At 53.6% G+C, this 17,920-nt stretch overlaps 1 protein-coding gene across 2 annotated transcripts in view; it reads left to right on the plus strand.

Annotated features, from left to right (window-relative positions):
• Clip2 (CAP-Gly domain containing linker protein 2) overlaps positions 1–15,636 on the plus strand; it is a 58,500-nt gene extending 42,864 nt beyond the window's left edge. Inside the window, exons 9-17 of one of the 2 annotated variants that reach the window (XM_021646673.2) lie at positions 685–789; positions 2,007–2,942; positions 5,408–5,465; positions 7,157–7,240; positions 9,060–9,216; positions 11,211–11,370; positions 13,012–13,197; positions 13,343–13,405; positions 14,264–15,636. In XM_021646673.2, the coding sequence (XP_021502348.2) occupies positions 685–789; positions 2,007–2,942; positions 5,408–5,465; positions 7,157–7,240; positions 9,060–9,216; positions 11,211–11,370; positions 13,012–13,197; positions 13,343–13,405; positions 14,264–14,275 (1,761 nt within the window). In that variant the 3' untranslated portion in view covers positions 14,276–15,636. The remainder of the gene's footprint in view (positions 1–684; positions 790–2,006; positions 2,943–5,407; positions 5,466–7,156; positions 7,241–9,059; positions 9,217–11,210; positions 11,371–13,011; positions 13,198–13,342; positions 13,406–14,263) is intronic. The other variant, XM_021646674.2, reaches the window with a different exon arrangement.
• Positions 15,637–17,920: the final 2,284 nt, after the last annotated feature.

A 17,920-nucleotide genomic window follows, 5' to 3' on the forward strand; every position in this document is an offset into this window, starting at 1 on the left:
ATAATTGGTGAGCTCAGGGCCTGTGTAGAACATTCAAAAGGCCAGCCAGAACTATGCGGTGACCAAAAAAGAAAAAAAAGGGGGGGGGCAAGGGGAGAAGGGCTGGCAAGATGGCTCAGCAGGTAAAGGTGCTTGCTGCCAAGCCTGACGGTCTGAGTTTGATCCCGACATCCAGGGAAGGAGACAACTGGACCCCTGCAAGTTGTCCTTTAACTGCCCTCATGTGCACTGTGGCACTGTGCATACACACACACACTCACTCAATGAATAAATAGGATTTATTTTACTATAAATAAAGCCTATGGGGGAGGGGCGGGAAACCGGGAGTACCCATCGCTGCATTGCCAGAGGCTGGCAAGGGATGGTTCCCACAGCCCCCTCTGCCTTGAACATAGCCCCAGCTAGGCCACAGTGAGGGGAGGGCACCCAGCATCCCCACCGTTCACCCCACTTCTGAGACCTCCTCTCTCTTCACCAAGCAATTCTGGCTCAGTTGATCTATTTTCACAGTCTTGTTCAACAAAGGTGACGCCTCCTCTTTCTCTCTCTCTCTCTTTCTCTTTTTCCTTCTCATGCCCTTTCTTTCTCCGGCTTCCTGATCCCTGTGCCCTCTTCCCCACACCCTTGCCTTCCTTGTCTGCCCTGTCCCCTTGTCCCCCCGTCCCCCCTCCCTGGGTGGAGCAGACCCAGACCCAGCTGGAGCATGCGCGCATTGGTGAGCTGGAGCAGAGCCTGCTACTGGAGAAGGCGCAGGCCGAGCGGCTGCTCAAAGAATTAGCGGATAACAGGGTAAACGCGCCCACTGCCACCCGCCCGGCCAGCACCTTGGCCCTTCCGTGTGCCGCCCCCTTTGCTTTTTTATCAGTTTCTCAGCCATCATGATGGCTGTTCTCACTATTTGCTCTTTAGATTCCCTTCTGTCCCCGCTCTGGGAGGGGAGGTTGAGGTTTCGCTGCCCAAGTGCTCTTAGGGAAGGGAGTCTTGGTCCTCTGGGATTGCTCCCAAGTTCACGGCTCCTTGGGCTGAGGCATCTCTGTGAGACCCTCTCCTGTGTCTCCCTCCTGTCCAGTGTCACAGAGACGCCTCCCAGGAGTGGTCTGCCCTCACCTGGGTAGACATGGCTTCCTGGTCCATGCTGCTGAGGAGGGTCAGCAGACTGGAATGTAGACCGAGGGCCCCAGCCCAGAGGCTCTAAAACTGGAGGCAGAGGGCCAGCCTGGAGGACCTGGGGCTCACGATGCCTTGGGATACCCTCAAAGGACGAGACTGTGTCAGCCTCAGAGTCTAGCCTTAGGCCTACAGTGTGCTAGGGAGTTCCTGAGAAGCTCCATTTGGGAGAACCCCCTGTCAGGTCTAGGGTGTGGTTCTGTGTCCCGAACTCCAGGTCTAGTTGGCCCCTCCACACCTTTGTACGTGTACTTCTCCTGGGAGGAGTCTGACCGGGCCGCAAGCATCGATCAAGAAAACCACCCTGCAGACATGAAGGCTTGAGGCCAGGGCCTGGTTTCTGTTTGGTGGCCGTAGCACTGTGCAGGCCATGTGGGTATCTGGGGACAGATGGGTTTGTGTGCGCACTGCCCATTGCCTGGTGGTTATAGGCACTTGTGTGCCGGAATGTGCAGGGAACTCACCAGATAGTTTAGTGCCCTCTGGACAGGTCCCTAGAGCTCCACCAGACTGCAAGTCAGGAAAAGGTTGTCCAGCCGGGTGTAAGGGTGCATACCTGTGACCCCAGCACTTGGGAGGCTGAGGCAGGGAGGTTGCTGAGATGTGCAATACCCATGAAGCGTTAGCTTCCAGAAAGCCCTGAGCAATAACTCGGTCATGTGCTGACCTGTTCTAACCCACCAAAGCAATGAGGACATTTGCTTCACCCCATTATTTGGGGTACAGTAGGTCCCCGAGAACAGCCAGTACCCAGGTAGGGATAGGTTGCCCCCATCATGGCTGGCATGTCCCCTGTGGTAATCCCTGGCCACCGACTGGTCTCCTCTCTCTCCCACCAGCTGACCACAGTGGCCGAGAAATCTCGGGTGCTGCAGCTGGAGGAGGAGCTGAGCCTGCGGAGAGGTGAGATTGAAGAGCTGCAGCACTGTCTCCTCCAGTCGAGCCCGCCGCCCCCGGACCACCCGGAGGCCGCCGAGACCCTCAGGCTGCGAGAGCGGCTGCTGTCGGCCAGCAGGGAGCACCAGCGGGACAGCACCTTGCTCCAGGACAAGTACGAGAAGATGCTAAAGACCTACCAGACCGAGGTGGACAAGCTCCGGGCGGCCAACGAGAAGTACGCCCAGGAGGTGGCCGACCTCAAGGCCAAGGTCCAGCAGGCCACCAGCGAGAACATGGGACTCATGGATAACTGGAAATCCAAGCTGGACTCACTGGCCTCCGATCACCAGAAGTCCCTGGAGGACCTGAAGGCCACGCTGAACTCCGGCCCCGGCGCTCAGCAGAAGGAGATCGGAGAGCTGAAGGCACTGGTGGAGGGCATCAAGATGGAGCACCAGCTGGAGTTAGGCAACCTGCAGGCCAAGCACGACCTGGAGACGGCCATGCACGGGAAGGAGAAGGAGGGCCTGCGGCAGAAGCTGCAAGAGGCCCAGGCAGAGTTGGCTGAGGTGCAGCAGCACTGGAGAGCGCAGCTGGAGGAGCAGGCCAGCCAGCACCGGCTGCAGCTCCAGGAAGCCCAGGACCAATGTCGGGACACCCAGCTGCGCGTCCAGGAGCTGGAGGGACTGGACGTGGAGTACCGGGGCCAGGCTCAGGCCATAGAGTACCTCAAAGAGCAGATCTCGCTGGCTGAAAAGAAGTTGCTGGATTACGAGATGCTGCAGAGGGCAGAGGTCCAGAGCAGGCAGGAGGCGGAGCGGCTTCGGGAGCAGCTTCTGGTGGCTGAGAACAGACTGCAGGCGGTCGAGTCCCTGTGCTCATCCCAGCACGGCCATGTAGGCTGCGCAGGGCTCCTGTGGGGCCCGGCTGGGGAGGGGCGGGAGGGTGTGGCCTCTGTGGGCCAGTGAGGGGCCATTTTTTCTTGTGTCTGGAGCTAGCCAAAGGGGGCTCAAGAGGAGGAGCCTTGGTCTTCCTCCATCAGAGCCATGATGATCCTAGGGACCAACGTGGTCTGGGCGGACCTGCTTGGTCCTCCATAGACAGGCTTTGAGAGCTGATGCAGCCAGCCCCCTGAGCCCCAATCATCTTAGACTGGCAGTCTGAGGCTTGGAGGAGGACAGCAAGTTCAAAGCCAGCCTCCGCAACTTAATGAGATTCTGTCCCTTTTTTTTTTTTTTTTTTTAAATGGTGGAGGGTGTAGCTGAGTGGCAGAGCACTTGCCTGACTGACTTAGGGATAGAATGCTGGCCCCGTATAGGTCCTCACCTATGTCCTGGGTTTCATCCCCGGCAGACAGAACAAACACACATGGTCTGTTGAACAGGATGCCAGTGCCTCCCACCCACAAGAAGGGCAAGGAAAGGTCCTTGTCTCATCAGACACTTCCCTAGAGACCCAAAGATGTCTCTTTCCTAGAAAGGCCACAGCCATCATGACCCGTTTTGTCTAGAAGTAGCCAGCTATACTGTCCTTGCTCCAGCTAAGCACGCCCCGTCAGCCCTTAAAGGGGGATCAAGGAGTATTAGCACATCTCCTGAGCCTGCATTTCAAGATGCATTATGTTTAACCATGTATGGTATGGACATGCTGAGCACCAATGGCGGAAGAGGCCAGAGGTTCAGGTCCCCTAGAGCTGGAGGTCCGAGTGGCTGTGAGCCTCTGACTTGGCTGCTGGGAATCGCACTCAAATCCTCTGCAAGTACAGTACACACTCTTAACTGCTGAGAGGTGTCTCCAAACCCCAACGCCTCATTTAAAACAACCTTGCAGGGGTCCAGCTAGGGCTTGACCATTTAATCCATGCAGTGTCTCTCTGCCGTGTGGCCTTTAGGGCTTCAGGTGTCTGTAGCGCCAAGTCTGTGTGACAGCACACCTTCCTGCCTTTTCTAAAGTTGCCTTTCTCCCAGGAAGAAACTTGTTTTTCTCTGCTTATTCGTCATGTCAGAGGTAGGGTCCTGTGTAGCTCAGGCTGGCCTCAAACTCACCCTGTAGCCAGGGACAACCCCTAAATTCTTGATCATCTTGTCTTTATTTGTCAAGTGCTAAGATTACAGATTTAAGCTACCATATTCCACCTTGCTGATACATGCGCATGCGTGCTCACATGTCTGCACGTGCACATGTGTGTATGAGGTGCATATGTGCAGAGGTCAAAGGTCAACCCTGGATACCACCTACTTTGTTTTTACACGGTTTAACAGACCTGGAACACCTGTAGGCTAGGGTGGCTGTTTGGCCATCAGGACTAAGGAGCAGCCTGTCTGTCCCAGTGCTTGGATTACAAGTGTGCGCCATTGTGCCCAGCTTTTTCATGTGGGTTCTGGGGCCCAGACTCAAGGCAAGCACTTTACAAGCGGGTCATCTCCCTAGCTTCTCGTTTTTTTCTTTTTCAATCAGTTTTCTTCTTTGGTATTTGAGTTTACTATCAAATAAGTTTTGGGAAGAAAGCAGTTAAGGTCCCTGGAAGAGCCAGGCCTGGCTGGGCCCTCTAGGCCCCGCTGTGTACATTCAGTGCTTGTTTTATGATTGGAACATCAAGACTGGTGCCCTGGGAATGATTGGAAAAGATTCCAGGGCAGCCAGGCAGGGCACACGCCTGTAATCCCAGCACTTGGGAAGCAGAGACTGGTGGATCTCTGTGAGTTCTAGGCCAGCCTGGTTTACAAAGCAAGTCCAGGACAGCCAAGGCTATACAGAGAAACCTTGTCTCAAAAAACCAAAACAAAAAGATACTGATTTAATATAATAAACATTTTTAACCAAGAACATAGCCAAACCAAACCTGGTGGGTTAGTAATTCTATCTACCGAGGAGGCTGAAGTAGGAGAATCACAATCTTGAAATCTTCCTGAGTTAGAGAATGAGTTGAAAGCCAGTTTATGTATTCTAATGGGTCAATAGGGAAATTTTTTAAAGGGTTAGGGGCATGGTGCAGTGGTAGAGCACTTGCCTATAGTCCCAGTGAGGGGCTGGGGTATGGCTCATGGGAGAGCACCTGCCTAGAATCCCCCAGTGAAGGGCTGGAGGCATGGCTTAGTTATAGAACACTGCCTATATGGAAAAGGTCCGAAGTTCCATCCTCTGCTCCTTACTCCCCAAAAGAGGGGTGGCAGGGGAATCCTGCAAGGCAGCTGGAAGCCAACTCGGGCTTCCCTTTTCTCAAAGCTCGAGGGCAGGTGTGTCTGCTCCCCCTGCTGGCATACTGGGTGCCTGCATCCCCAGGGTCTCTGCTCTCAGGTTCAGGTGCACGCTGGCCTGGGTAGGGAGGCAGGTGTTTCCTCTTACAGGACTGTCCTTACAGGTGATCCAGTCCAGTGACCTATCTGAGGAGAAGATTCTGATGAAGGAGACTGTGGAGGGTGAGTAGCCTTGGTAGGAGTCCAGTCTTTGTGGATAGCTGGGTGTCACTTTGGAGCCAAGTCACAGCGTCTGTCAAGAGCTCCTTGTTGAGAATCACCTGCTGTGAGCAGTCACCTCTCCAGGAGAGGATGTTATGGAGCCAGAGAAGGAACAGGTGTCTCAGGATCTCAAGAACTACCTTCCCGGGCTGGAGAGATGGCTCAGAGGTTAAGAGCACTGGCTGCTCTTCCCAGAGGTCCTGAGTTCAGTTCCCAGCACCCACATGGTGGCTCCCAACCATCTATAATGAGATCTGGTGCCCTCTTCTGGCGTGCAGAGGTACATGCAGACAGACATATTAATAATAAATAAATATTAAAAAAAAAAAACAAAACTACCTTCCCAAGCCGATCAGTGGTGGCACACACCTTTAATCTCAGCACTCCGGAGGCAGAAGGAGGCAGATCTCTGTGAGTTCAAGATCAGCCTGGTCTGGGACAGTCAAGACTACACAGAGAAACCCTGTCTCTGGGGGAAAAAAGAAAACTTCTCACCTGGCAGTGGTGGTGTACGCCTTTAATCCCAGTTCCTGGGAAGTAGAGGCAGGGTTCCAGGACAGCCATGGCTACACAGAGAAACACTGTCTCAAAACAAACAAACAGCAACAAACTTTCCCATGCCCAGCAAGGTGGCTCTTTGGGTGAAGACACTCGCTGCTGAGCCTGCAGAGTTGAATTTGACCCCCAGGTGGCACGTGGCGGCAGGGGACAGTGGAAATCTACAGGTTGCCCTCTGACCCCCACCTACACGTTATAGCACATACACACACATCTGCAACCACTGAAAGTAAAGGACCACCTTCCCTTATACAGAAAGGGGAAACTGGAGGATGCAGGCTAAAATCGCCAATCTCGGTAGCGTCGATCCCCAAGTGGTAACAGGTCACCCTCAGAAGCAGAAGCCTCTCTGCATTAGATATAAACCAGCCACACACACCCTTATAATCCCAACACTAGCACAGCTAGGAAAAGCTTGCCATGAGTTCAGGGATAGCCTGGGCTACATACCAAGACCCTTTCTCAAAAAAAAAAAAAAAAAAACAAACTATGTGAGATAAGATGCTTATGAGATCAAGTCTAGCCTGGGCTATATGTCAAGATGCTATTTCAGGAACGGTAGGTATAGTTAGAGTGCTGGCCTAGCATGCATGAAGGCCTGGCTTCCACCCCCAGCACCACACACAACATGGCAGTGCATGTCCTAGCATGTGGGAAGTGGAGGCAAGAAGGTCAGGAGTTCAGGGTTATCCCCAGCTATGTAATGTTTGAGGCCAGCCTGGGCTGTGTGAAAGAGATGGTTGATAAACTGATGAACTGAGACCCTTCAGTATGCTCCGAAGCGAAGCGTCTTCCTGACAGGTCTGGGAAACGAGCCAACGCAAAGTCCTCTTGCTGTGTCTGCGGCCGCCATCTTTATTTCATAGTTCCTCCATCTTTTGCTTGAGGAAAGCAGAGATGGATGGAGGTTGGTGTTCCCTAAGCCGCACACTGCTGGATCAACGTCTGGGCAGGTGACTCAGAAGGAGAGAAAAGATCTTTGGCGCTCGAGGCTGAGTGGGATCCCTTTTAGAATCCCCCAGGAGGGGTCACCCCTTGCCCATGCTACTGGCCCTCGGATGTTCATGGGTCCCCGTCTTCCCTTTCTCTCCTAGGCCTACAGGACAAGCTGAACAAGAGGGACAAAGAGGTGGCAGCCTTGACATCTCAGATGGACATGCTCAGGGCCCAAGTAAGTGGTAAGTCTCTCCGTAGGGGCAGATGTGGGGTTGGTAGGGGCTGCCACTGTGGTTCTACAGGTCCCGCTAAGCTTGGCTGTCGGCTTGACACCTCTGCCCGAGCTGTACTGAGCTACCAGATGTGTGTAAACACTGTCTTGTCCCCAGAGACAACTGAGATCATGCCTCTAGATCCCACCAAGTTTACTTCACGGCCTTCTTGAAGACTTAAGTTTCTCACAGGCCTTGTCTGTGCAGCCCCAAATCCCCAGCAGGTATTGTGAACCCCAGGAAGTCTGGCATGAGGCTGCACCCAACACTCAGGAGGTAGAGGCAGGAGGATCAGGAAGTGCAAAGCTTCCTTGAAATTCTGGGGCCGGCCTGAGCTACGTAGGAGTACGTCTCAAAAGAAGTAGAATATAGAACTTGGGCCATAGCTAAAAGCAAAATATACCGACAGGGCCTGGGAAAGGTCAGAAGTCTGGAATTGGTAACTGTGGCTCACTGATTCAGAGTGCTGGTGGCATTGTTCCAGGAGCCGCTGCCACCACTACTGCCCATTCGAGGGGATGGTCTTCCCCCTTCTTTCTTCCAGTTCTGGTTACATTTGCCTGGCCTCACAGGCCTTGACAAAGGTCAGTGGGCTCTAGCCTCTCCCAAGGCCAAAGTGAAGACCTAGCTTTAGCTCTTTCCTTGTCTGGATAACAGCGTCAACATCCACAGAATCTTCCGTAAACCCCCACCCTACAGAGCTAGGGATGCTGGCTTGATAGAGCTGGTCTGCTTTTGAAGCTATTGGTTAGAGTTGTTTGGCTTACCCTTCCAGGTCATAGTCCATCACTGAAGGAAGTCAGGGCAGAGACTCAAGCAGGAGCTTGTGGCAGAAACCACAGGGAAGGTTGCTTGCTGGCTTGGTAGATGTCTGGTGTGTAGTGAGCTTTGTTATACAGCCCAGGGCCGCCTGCCTAAGGAATGGTGCCACCCACAGTGTGCCGGGACTGCTAACATCAATGAACAATCAGAACAGTCCCACAGAACAACACAGACTAACCTGACAAGGACAATAACTCAACTGCAATTCTCTTTTCAGTCAGTTCTAGGCCGTGCCCAGCTGCCAGTGACAGCAATGCTAACTAGGATACTACCTTTTTCTTTCTTTTTCTTCCTTTTTCTTTTTTGAGGCAGAGTCTCATGTAGCCACAGCAGGTCCTGAATTCCCAGCAAAGCTGAGGATGACCTTGAACTTCTAATCGTCCTCCTGCCTCCCAAGTGCTGAGGGGACAAGTGTGCACTTCCAGGCCTGGTTTATGTGTGCTGGGGACTGAACCCAGGGCATCATGCATGCTAGGCAAGCCCTCCACTAACTGACCTACATCCCACCCAGACTTGATGCTGTTTTGTTGTTGTTTGTTTGTTTGTTTGGAGACAGTGTCTCTGTAGCCTAGGCTGGCTTGAAACTCACTATATAGCCACTATAGCTTTGAACTCATGATCCTTCTGCCTCAGCCTCTATCCCCTGTGCACAATGCTTGGCGCTGCCTGTCTATTAGGGTAGCATTGCTATCATCTCCCACCCTAGCCAGACCAGCGTGTCTGGTGTTTAAGGCAGGGTCTCCTGAGACCCAGCTGGACCCAGACCTGGCCTTGAGTTCCTGATCCTCCTGCTTCCACCTCTGAGGTGCTTAGATCACAGGCCTGTTTGATCTTGCTCCAGTTTCAGCACTGCTGGGAATCGAACCCAGGGCCTCTGATTTGCTGGGGCCAGCACTCTGCACACTGAACCACACCACCAGTTCCCATCTGTGTTTGAACTGTCTTCTTTCTCTGTGGCTTCCCTCAGCCCTGGAGAACAAGTGCAAGTCGGGAGAGAAGAAGATGGATTCTCTCCTGAAGGAAAAGAGACGCCTAGAGGCAGAGCTGGAGACTGTGTCTCGGAAGACCCATGATGCCTCAGGCCAGCTGGTTCACATCAGCCAAGAGTTGCTACGGAAGGAGAGGTGAGATTTTCTCCTCTTCCTCCTCTTCTCGTCGCTATCATCATCAACATTATTTAATCTTTTGGATGTATTCCTTATGTATGTGAGTGTTTCCCCTGAGTGTATACCTGGTGCTCACAGAGGTCAGAACAGGATATCATATCCCTGGGAACTGGAGATACAGATGGTTGTGAGCTACCACATGGACTCTGGGAACAGAACCCGGCTCTGCTGCAAGAACAATAAGTGTTCTAGGTATTGAGCCATCTCTCCTCAGAGTCCGTATGTGAGAAGGAGGAGTGTTCCCCTAACATTGTGGTCTTGGGATATCTTTCCACTTGGGGAAATAATTAGGTTTACTTAGGAAACATTTGTGTTTCTTTCTTTCTTTTTTTAAAGATTTATTTATTTATTATGTATACAGTGTTCTGCCTGCATGTACACCTGCACACCAGAAGAGGGCACCAGATCTCACTATAAATGGTTGGGAGCCACCATGTGGTTGCTGGGACTTGAACTCAGGACCTTTGGTAGAACAGCCAGTGTTCTTAACCTCTGAGCCATCTATTTCTCCAGCCCCCTTGTGTTTCTTTTTAAAGATTTCTCTATTTCTGATTTTGTGTGTGTGCGCCTGAAGGTGCCCCCCTGTCTAAGCAGGTGCCTGTGGAAGCCAGAAGGGAGAATCAGATCCCTGGACTGGGGTTACAGATGGTTGTGACCATCTTTATAGGAGCTGAGAATCAAACGTAGGACCTCTGAAAGAACAGCTGGTGCTCTTAACACTGAGCCATTTCTCCAGCTCCAACTTTTGTTTTCTAGAGACAAGGTCTGTCTGTGTACCGCAGGCTTGCCTTGAACTCCCTAGTCCTTCCTGCCTCAGTTTCCCATGTGTTAGGACTATAGGGGTGAGCTACCATGTCCAACTCATCTAACACAAGTAACAAAATGTTTTTCAGGTTTGGTTTGGTTTGTTTTCGTTTGTAAAATAATAATAATAATCAAATTATTTATTTATTCATTTTTTATTCATGTGTTTATCTACGTTCTCTGCCCCTGGGAGGTTGTGCATGCCTCAGAGCGTGTGTGGGAGGCCAAAGACAACTCGCAGGAGTCAGTGTGCTCCTTCTATGCGGCCCCAAGAATTGAACTCAGGTCCTCATACTCGGTAGCAAGTACCTTTACCCGTGGAGCCACCTCACCTGGCCTCTCTGACTCCGAAAAACTTTTCTCATTTAATGCTACATCCAGACTGGTAGCCCACCCCAATTGTGCGTGTGGTCTCAGCATTCAAGAGATTTCCACGAGGCTGACGGATGCGGCCGTGGAGAGCCCGCCTGGCATGCACACCATCTGACATAATGGGGAACTTGGGAGGAGGAGGGGGAGGATCAGGAATGCAAGGGAGCACGTAGAGAGTTGGAGGCCAGCCCAGGTTGAACCCTGTCTCAGAACGGAAAGGGGGGAAAAAAGTTGAAGGGCACAGTGACGCATGCTGTAATCCCAGCACTCAGGAAGGCAAAGGCAAAGATCTCTGTGAGCTCGAGGCCAGCCTGGTCTACAAAGCGAGTCCAGGACAGCCGAGGCTACACCGAGAAACCCTGTCTTGAAACAAAACAAAAAGTCTGAGTCTGGGGAGATGTCTGCTGTTCCAGATGATCCGTTTTATTCCCAGCAGCTACATGGTGGCTGACAAATATCTATACCTCCAGTCCCAAGGGCTCCGACCCAAACTTCTAGCCTCTGGGACACCAGGCAGGCGTGTGGTGCACAGACATACGTGAAGACCAAGCACCCTTACACGTAAAACAAAACAAATAAATCTTTCAAACAAACAAAGAAAGCTCTAAGAGCAGCCAAGTCCTCTAGAGCAGCCAAATGCTGTTCTGCTTGGGTGTGGCAGCCCCGTGCCACATTGCCTTGTGGCTGCTGCCCCCTGGTGGTACGTGGCTCGTACTACATTATGGGGTGAGGTGTGGCGCTGATGTCCTGGTTCTGTGACTGTCTGCCCACGCCAGGAGCCTGAATGAGCTGAGGGTGTTGCTGTTGGAAGCGAATCGTCACTCCCCAGGGCCCGAAAGAGACCTGAGCCGTGAGGTTCACAAGGCTGAGTGGCGGATAAAGGAACAGAAACTGAAGGATGACATCCGGGGCCTTCGGGAGAAGCTGACTGGGCTGGTATGTGGGGGCAAATTGGGGGAGGAGAGGGGTGCTAGGGCTGTCCTGCTGACTTCCCAGAGTCACGGGGCGGGGCTGAAAGTACAGCATCTCAAGCAGGTAGTAGGTGGCGGGCCGGAGAAGCCCCTGGACCCTGGACCAACAGACTGAGTCCCGTCTTCCCAGAGCCAGAAGGGCAAAAATCAGCCATGTATGAAGGTTAAAAAATTCCATGCAAGAGCCAGGTGCCTTTAATCCCATCACTCAGGAGGCAGAGGCAGGCAGATCTCTGTGAGTTCAAGGCCAGCCTGGTCTACAAAGAGAGTTTCAGGACAGCCAAGGCTACTTAGAAAAACCCTGTCTGGAAAAAAAAAAAATCCATGCAGGGAGATATCCAACCAGAAACAAGGGGGCTGGGCTCCTTGTTCAGTGACGTACGGGGTTGTGTCAGCAGAGAGGCTAGAGGTTCAAGGTCGGGAAAGCACCTGACTTACCGTTGGATTGCCGTGGTGGGAAACGGAGGCAGATGGCGGGACTGACAGAATGGGACAGAGCTGGTCCCCCCCCCCTTCCCTTTCTGGTTGACATTTACAGCCCGAGGCTCTGGCCATGTCTGCCATATAGATTGGGTGGACCAAGGAGCCTTTTGGCGCCCACACTTTGGCGTACAGGGGTTTGCTGTGCTGGAGGAATCCACAGCCTGGAAGGGAAGGGAGAACAATAAGGACAGGAAGCTGAGGATATTGACCCGCTGTTCCCAGCACTACATAAAAACCAAATGTAGTGGCCTGTGCCCGTAATCCCAGCACCGGGGAGGCAGAAGTACGGGGATCAGACCTTCAGGGTTAGCCTCAGCTACACAGCAAGTTCTGTGCCGGCGTGGGCTACGTGAGACCCTGTATCGGAAAACCAAGAGCTCTTTAGCCATACAGGCTCCATCTGGTTTCATACCTGGTTCTAGGTATGGAAGTTGTCGGGCCTAGCTGCCCCGACGGCATGCTAGTCCTGTGTCTGGCCTGGCAAAATGCCGCACACGCATGTCCTCCTGTGTGGCACTGTGGCACAGGAGGAGTCAGGCTCCTGGGCTGGTGGCATTCCCAGAGCCGTGTGGATTCAAGCTTGTACATGTGGGGCTCCGGGCCGGTGTGCTTGGGAAGAGCAGCATGAAAAGGCGGGAGCCACATGAAGAGAGTGATGCTGGAGCTGCAGGGAGGTTTGCACAGAACCTCAGAGCCAGGCCAGAAGTCCCGGGCTGGGTTGAGGGGAAGGAGAAGGCTGGGCTTGGCAGGAAGGCAGAGTGGACACTGACTATCATGGCAGGGAGGGGAAGACGCTTGTTCCTTCTGCTGGTGGTGGTTTTGGGTTTGGGTTTGGATTTTTTTGTTTGGTTGGTTTGGTTGGTTGGTTTTTGTTTTTGAGACAGGGTTTCTCTGTGTAGCCTTGTCTGTCCTGGATTCAGTTTGTAGACCAGGCTGGCCTCGAACTCACAGAGATCCGCCTGCCTCTGCCTCCCTGAGTGCTGGGCTCACAGGCAAAGATACTTGTAAGGGTTCAGGCACCGGTCAGGGGAATGTCATGTGGACTTGGGAGCAAAGGAGGAATACTGGGTGTTAGTTGACTCTGAGTTAGAACAGAGGGACTCCCACACCTCCCCCCTTCCAGGACAAGGAGAAGTCCCTGTCTGAGCAGAGACGCTACTCCCTCATCGACCCCGCGTCAGCCCCCGAGCTGTTGAGGCTGCAGCACCAGCTGGTGAGCACAGAGGACGCCCTGCGCGACGCTCTGGACCAGGCCCAGCAGGTGGAGAGGCTGGTGGAGGCCCTGAGGGGATGCTCAGATAGAATTCAGGTGAGCGCACGCCCAGGGCTGACCGGCTTGGTTCTGAGCCTGGCTGGCCCCATGGGAAGATCACCACCTTGTGGTTATAGGTGGAACTGCATCCTGGCCACCTGTTCAGTGTCCCCTCCCCTCCCCATCCCTCATTCCCTCACAGACCATCAGCAATTCCGGTTCTGCCAACGGTATCCACCAGCCAGACAAGGCCCACAAGCAGGAGGTAAGCACGCCAGCAGGCTACCCGAGCCAGCCCTCTGGGAGTCTCTGGATATACAGAGGAACGAGGGTGAATGTTCTGTGTGTCTGTCCTATAACGATAGCGTTGCTTGCTTGAGAAGATTGTAGTACTAGTGAACCCATCCAGGAACCTTCCTACTTTACTGTGTTGGGTTCTGTTTTTTCCTGTGGTTCTGGGAATGGAACCCAGGCATTGATTCCACTCCTAGCCCCTCACTAGGGGATTCTAGGTAAGTCCTCTGCTCTGAGCCATGCCCACAGCTCTTGGCTTTGGGAGACACAGTGTCCCAGTTTCCCAGCTCTTCCGCCAGCTTCCTCCCACATGATTGCAAATACCCATGACTGACTTAGCTCCTGGTCTTAGGAGACCCCCAGCCCCGGCTAGCTGTGTGACCCAGGCAGGCTGGGGTTAAAAACAAACTCAGCTTGCCCCTTGGCCTTCCAGCTGCTCCATGAGGGCCAGGAGTGGGAGCAAGGATCCAGAAGGCTGTGCCTAGCCATGGAGCTGAGGACCAGGCGGCTAGCGGGACTGAAGAGGGCAGGGTTGGGGTGGCACAGTGGCTGGCCACTCTGGGAACTAGACCACATGAAGGTTTGCTTCCCCAGTGACCTTGTAAGAAACGTGGTCATCCCAGATGTGGAAACCGAGGCTTGCAGATCGCTTCTTATTTCTTCAGCTCCATCCTCCACAGACGCTTCAGTTTCCTCATGGAATTCAGGCTTTCCCGCCACAGGGCTCTGTGACGTGCTGTGTCCTACCTGCTCTCTTCCCCCTTGTCCCTCCCTCCTCTGCCCATTCCTCCTTCAAGACTCCTGATGACGGAGTCCTTGTTCTCTCTAGGACAAACACTGACCTAAGGGACATCACGGACCGGGCCCCCTTCACACCAGAGCCCTGCCAGGCTTCCCGCAGCACCACCTTCAGGCAGGAGCCAGCGCTGTCCCTTTGGAGATGAGACTGTTTGTACTGATCTGGCCTCACCGCCGTGGACAAGTCCAACCCGAACCCCCTGCCGGCCCAGGAGGCTCCCGTAGACACGGCCTTCCGCAGGGCGCAGTATGGCTGGGCCTGGCCCTGGAGAATCTCCCTTGTCCCAGGGAGCTTCTCGAATTTGCAGAGGCTGAAGCAATCCAGTTGGGCCTCTCTTGGCTATAGCAGGCTGTCCCAAGGCTTGTCTGGGCACCTGGTTACTTCTTGGCCTCCCTTTCTTCTGGTGTCCCCAGGTCCCCTGGCAGGCGCCTGAGGGATGAAGCGGGGGGGCCCCTGCTTGGACAGACACACACACTGAGAAGGGCTTCAATCTTCAGAAACCAGAGAGGGGGTTCCTTGCTTCACATGCCGAGCCTCTTTTACACATTGGTACAAGGTCTCTTGGGCCTCTCTAGCCAGGGAAGATTTGGGGGTGACGGGCTCTTTATTCCTCGACGCCAAGCTAGTCTGTGTACCTGCCTCCCACCTGCCTTCCAGAAAGCACTGAGCAGACAGCTACAGTATTAGGTGCGCGCGCAAACCCACCCTTGCCCCCATCTTGACCTTGAGCTAGGCCTGCCCTTCCTGCCTTGGGGCTTGGGTCCGAGAGCAGGTACAGAACTCTTTAAACAGAGCATCATATGGTGTTATACTGGGTGAGGGAAATCAACCCGGCTCCCTTTATTTCTGGGAGCCTCTGTTACTCCAAAGACCCCAGCGTCCCACAGAGGAGCTGCCGCTGTCTTCCCAGGCAGGACAGTGTGGTTAAGTCCCTCAGGATGGCCCAGATGGCCTCTGTGAGCACTGCCAGGCGCTGGCAGGTGGCGCTCACTCTCGCCCTTAGGGACGAAGAGTCGAATTAGCCCTTTCAGCCCAACCCCTGCTTCCCGTTGGCTTTTGGGCCGCACTTGCCTTTAACAACAGCAGCCTAGAGCCTAGGACTGATGCTTTAGCGGCCCAACCGCAGAGTCAAGTTCTGCTCTTCCCAGCACAACTGGGCAGCTCCTGGATTAGGAATTAACAGCCAAAGGCTCCCACAGTAGGGACCAGACGGGGCTGAGCCGTCTGGAGTGGGCTTGCACCTGGCAGGTGTGCAAGAAGCCATTCCCCATAAGCACTGGCCTTTGCAGTGCTCCCCAGCCTACCTGGTGTGGCCACCCAGCTGTGGCTCAGCCATCCCCCCCCGTGGAATTGTGGAAGTGTGGCAAGTCCATGTTTGGACAATAAAGCTTGTGACTGAGGTGCAGGGCTTCTGCTGTTGCCTGCTTCTGTCTCGGACGTCCTGGGGACAGGAGTGGGTCCTGACTTTGCTTTCAGTGCCAGCTGATTTCCACTGAGAGGTGAAAGGTGAGTGGAGACGGAGGGGCTGCTTTAGAGGGGCTGGATCTGAAGGAGATTCACCGCGGCCCCGGGATGACACCGAGTGTGTTCTCAGACTTCCACGTGTATGTACGTGCACCTCAGTGCGCATGCTTGCACAGGCACACGCACACACAAACCTTTTTTTTAATCTGTAGGGGTCATAGGTTTCTACTTCGGTAATAAAACACTGTTGCCAAACGCAGGCTGGTGGGGGCCTTGTTAAGCTGACGGTTCCACATCACTGTCCTCACTGAGAGGGCAGGGCAGGCACTGGACCAGAGGCCGAGGAGGAGTGCTGCTCACTGGTTTGTTCAGCCTGCCTTCTTAATACGCGCCACGGCTACCTGCCCGGGGGTGGCACTGTCCTCCCGTATCAGTAATCTAAAAAAAAATGGCCCACAGACTTACCTACAGACATCTGCGGGGGCATCTTCTCCATGGAGGTCCTGTCCTAGTCACTTCTCCACTGTTGGGAGGAAGCACCCCGGCCAGAAAAACTCCTAGAATAAAGCAGTTAGTGAGGCTTATGGTTTCTGAGGACGAGTCTGTGACCAGGGTGAGGAGCGTGTCAGCAGGCAGGCAGGTGGTGGCGGGCCGGTGGACATGGTGTGGAAGAGTAGCTGAGAGAGTATAGCTGGCCCACAGACACAGCAGAGAGCTCACTGGGAACAGACGGGCTTGGAAACCTCAAAGCCCACCCCCAGTGACACCGCCTCCAACAAGGCCACACCTCCTAATCCTTCCCAAACAACTTCTGGGGGCCATTTACATTTAAACCACCACTGTTTCAGTCCCTAGCCCGCGTACGCTTGTGAATTTGGTCCAACTTCAAAATAGACTTTGAGGCAGTCTCTTAATTGCGACCCTCTGTGAAACCAAATTACATACTTCCTATACATAGGTGATGGCGCAGAAAAACTACCAAACCAGACCTCTCCATGGGTAGAAAGAAAGCTTTATTGGGCAACAAACTGCCAAGGCTATCTCTAGGGGTGGTGGGGTGGGGCAGAAAGAAGAGCAAGATGGCGGAAAAGCAAGCAGATGCTGTATGACAGGCAGCAGGGTGGGGATCTGAGTTGATAGAGGTTTTTGGGATTGGCCAGGGACTAGGTGCCTCCCCCACCCCCACCATGAGGTAGCTGACATCTGGGGGAAGGTTATGGGAGGTCTCCAGCAGATTAAGGGGAGTTCCTGGCACACAGAAACCTGCCTTCCGGCTTGTTCTCCGGATCACCGAGTGACCAGCGAAAACCACAGACAGGGGTCCTAGGCTTCCTGAAACCTGACAACAGAGTTATTCCCAAACTCTTCAATGTAGCCTCAAGCAGATTCACAGGGCGAAAAGCAGCCAACAGTCTTTGCCAAAATGTCCCAAAAACGGTTCTCTAGCGCAGCGGCTAACGTGGTTTCCCTCTGAAACCTCGAGAGCTGGACCTCCACAGCCCCAGCTCTCGGCGCTACGGTCTTCCATGCCCCTCCTAAGCCTGGTTTACAGCATTCCGTGTTTCCCTAGTCCAAGCCGGGGACCAGGCTGAGCTGAGGGGCCAGTCTGCAGTGTTCAGCATACTGGTCCTTCACACTCCCTGGGTATCAGATGACAGGAAGCTGTGGAGCCACTCCCATCGCAGGGCTTGGTGTCTCACTTTCGGGGCTCCAGGTAAGGGGGTCACACCCTTTCTTTGGTGTACCTGATAAATACTTTCCTGAAAATAATTCCAAGTATCCCTATGCCCCTAGAGTCTTGATTGATCCTGAAGTGTGGCACCCTTATTTATAAGTATAAATATAAAATATCTTTAAATTTTCTTTATTCATCCATCCATCTATACATCCATCCATTCATTCATCATTATTGCTTTTTGAGACAGGGTCTCACTGTGTATCCCTTGTGTGTCCTGGACCTTACCTGTGTAGACCAGGCTGTCCTGGAATTCACAGAGAGATACTTCTGCCTCTGCCTCCGAGGGCTGGAACTAACGGTGTATGGCACTGCCCAGTGGCACATGCCTGTAATCCCAGCACTTGGGGCAGCAGAGGCAGGCGGATCTCTGTGAGTTCAAGACTAATCCAGTCTACAAAGGGAGTCCAGGACAGCCAAGGCTACACAGAGAAGCCCCGTGTCGAAACACCACACACACACACACACGCCACCACTACTGCCCAGCT

Source organism: Meriones unguiculatus, chromosome 4 (genome assembly GCF_030254825.1).
Source record: "Meriones unguiculatus strain TT.TT164.6M chromosome 4, Bangor_MerUng_6.1, whole genome shotgun sequence".
In the NCBI taxonomy this organism is placed as follows: Eukaryota; Metazoa; Chordata; class Mammalia; order Rodentia; family Muridae; genus Meriones; species Meriones unguiculatus.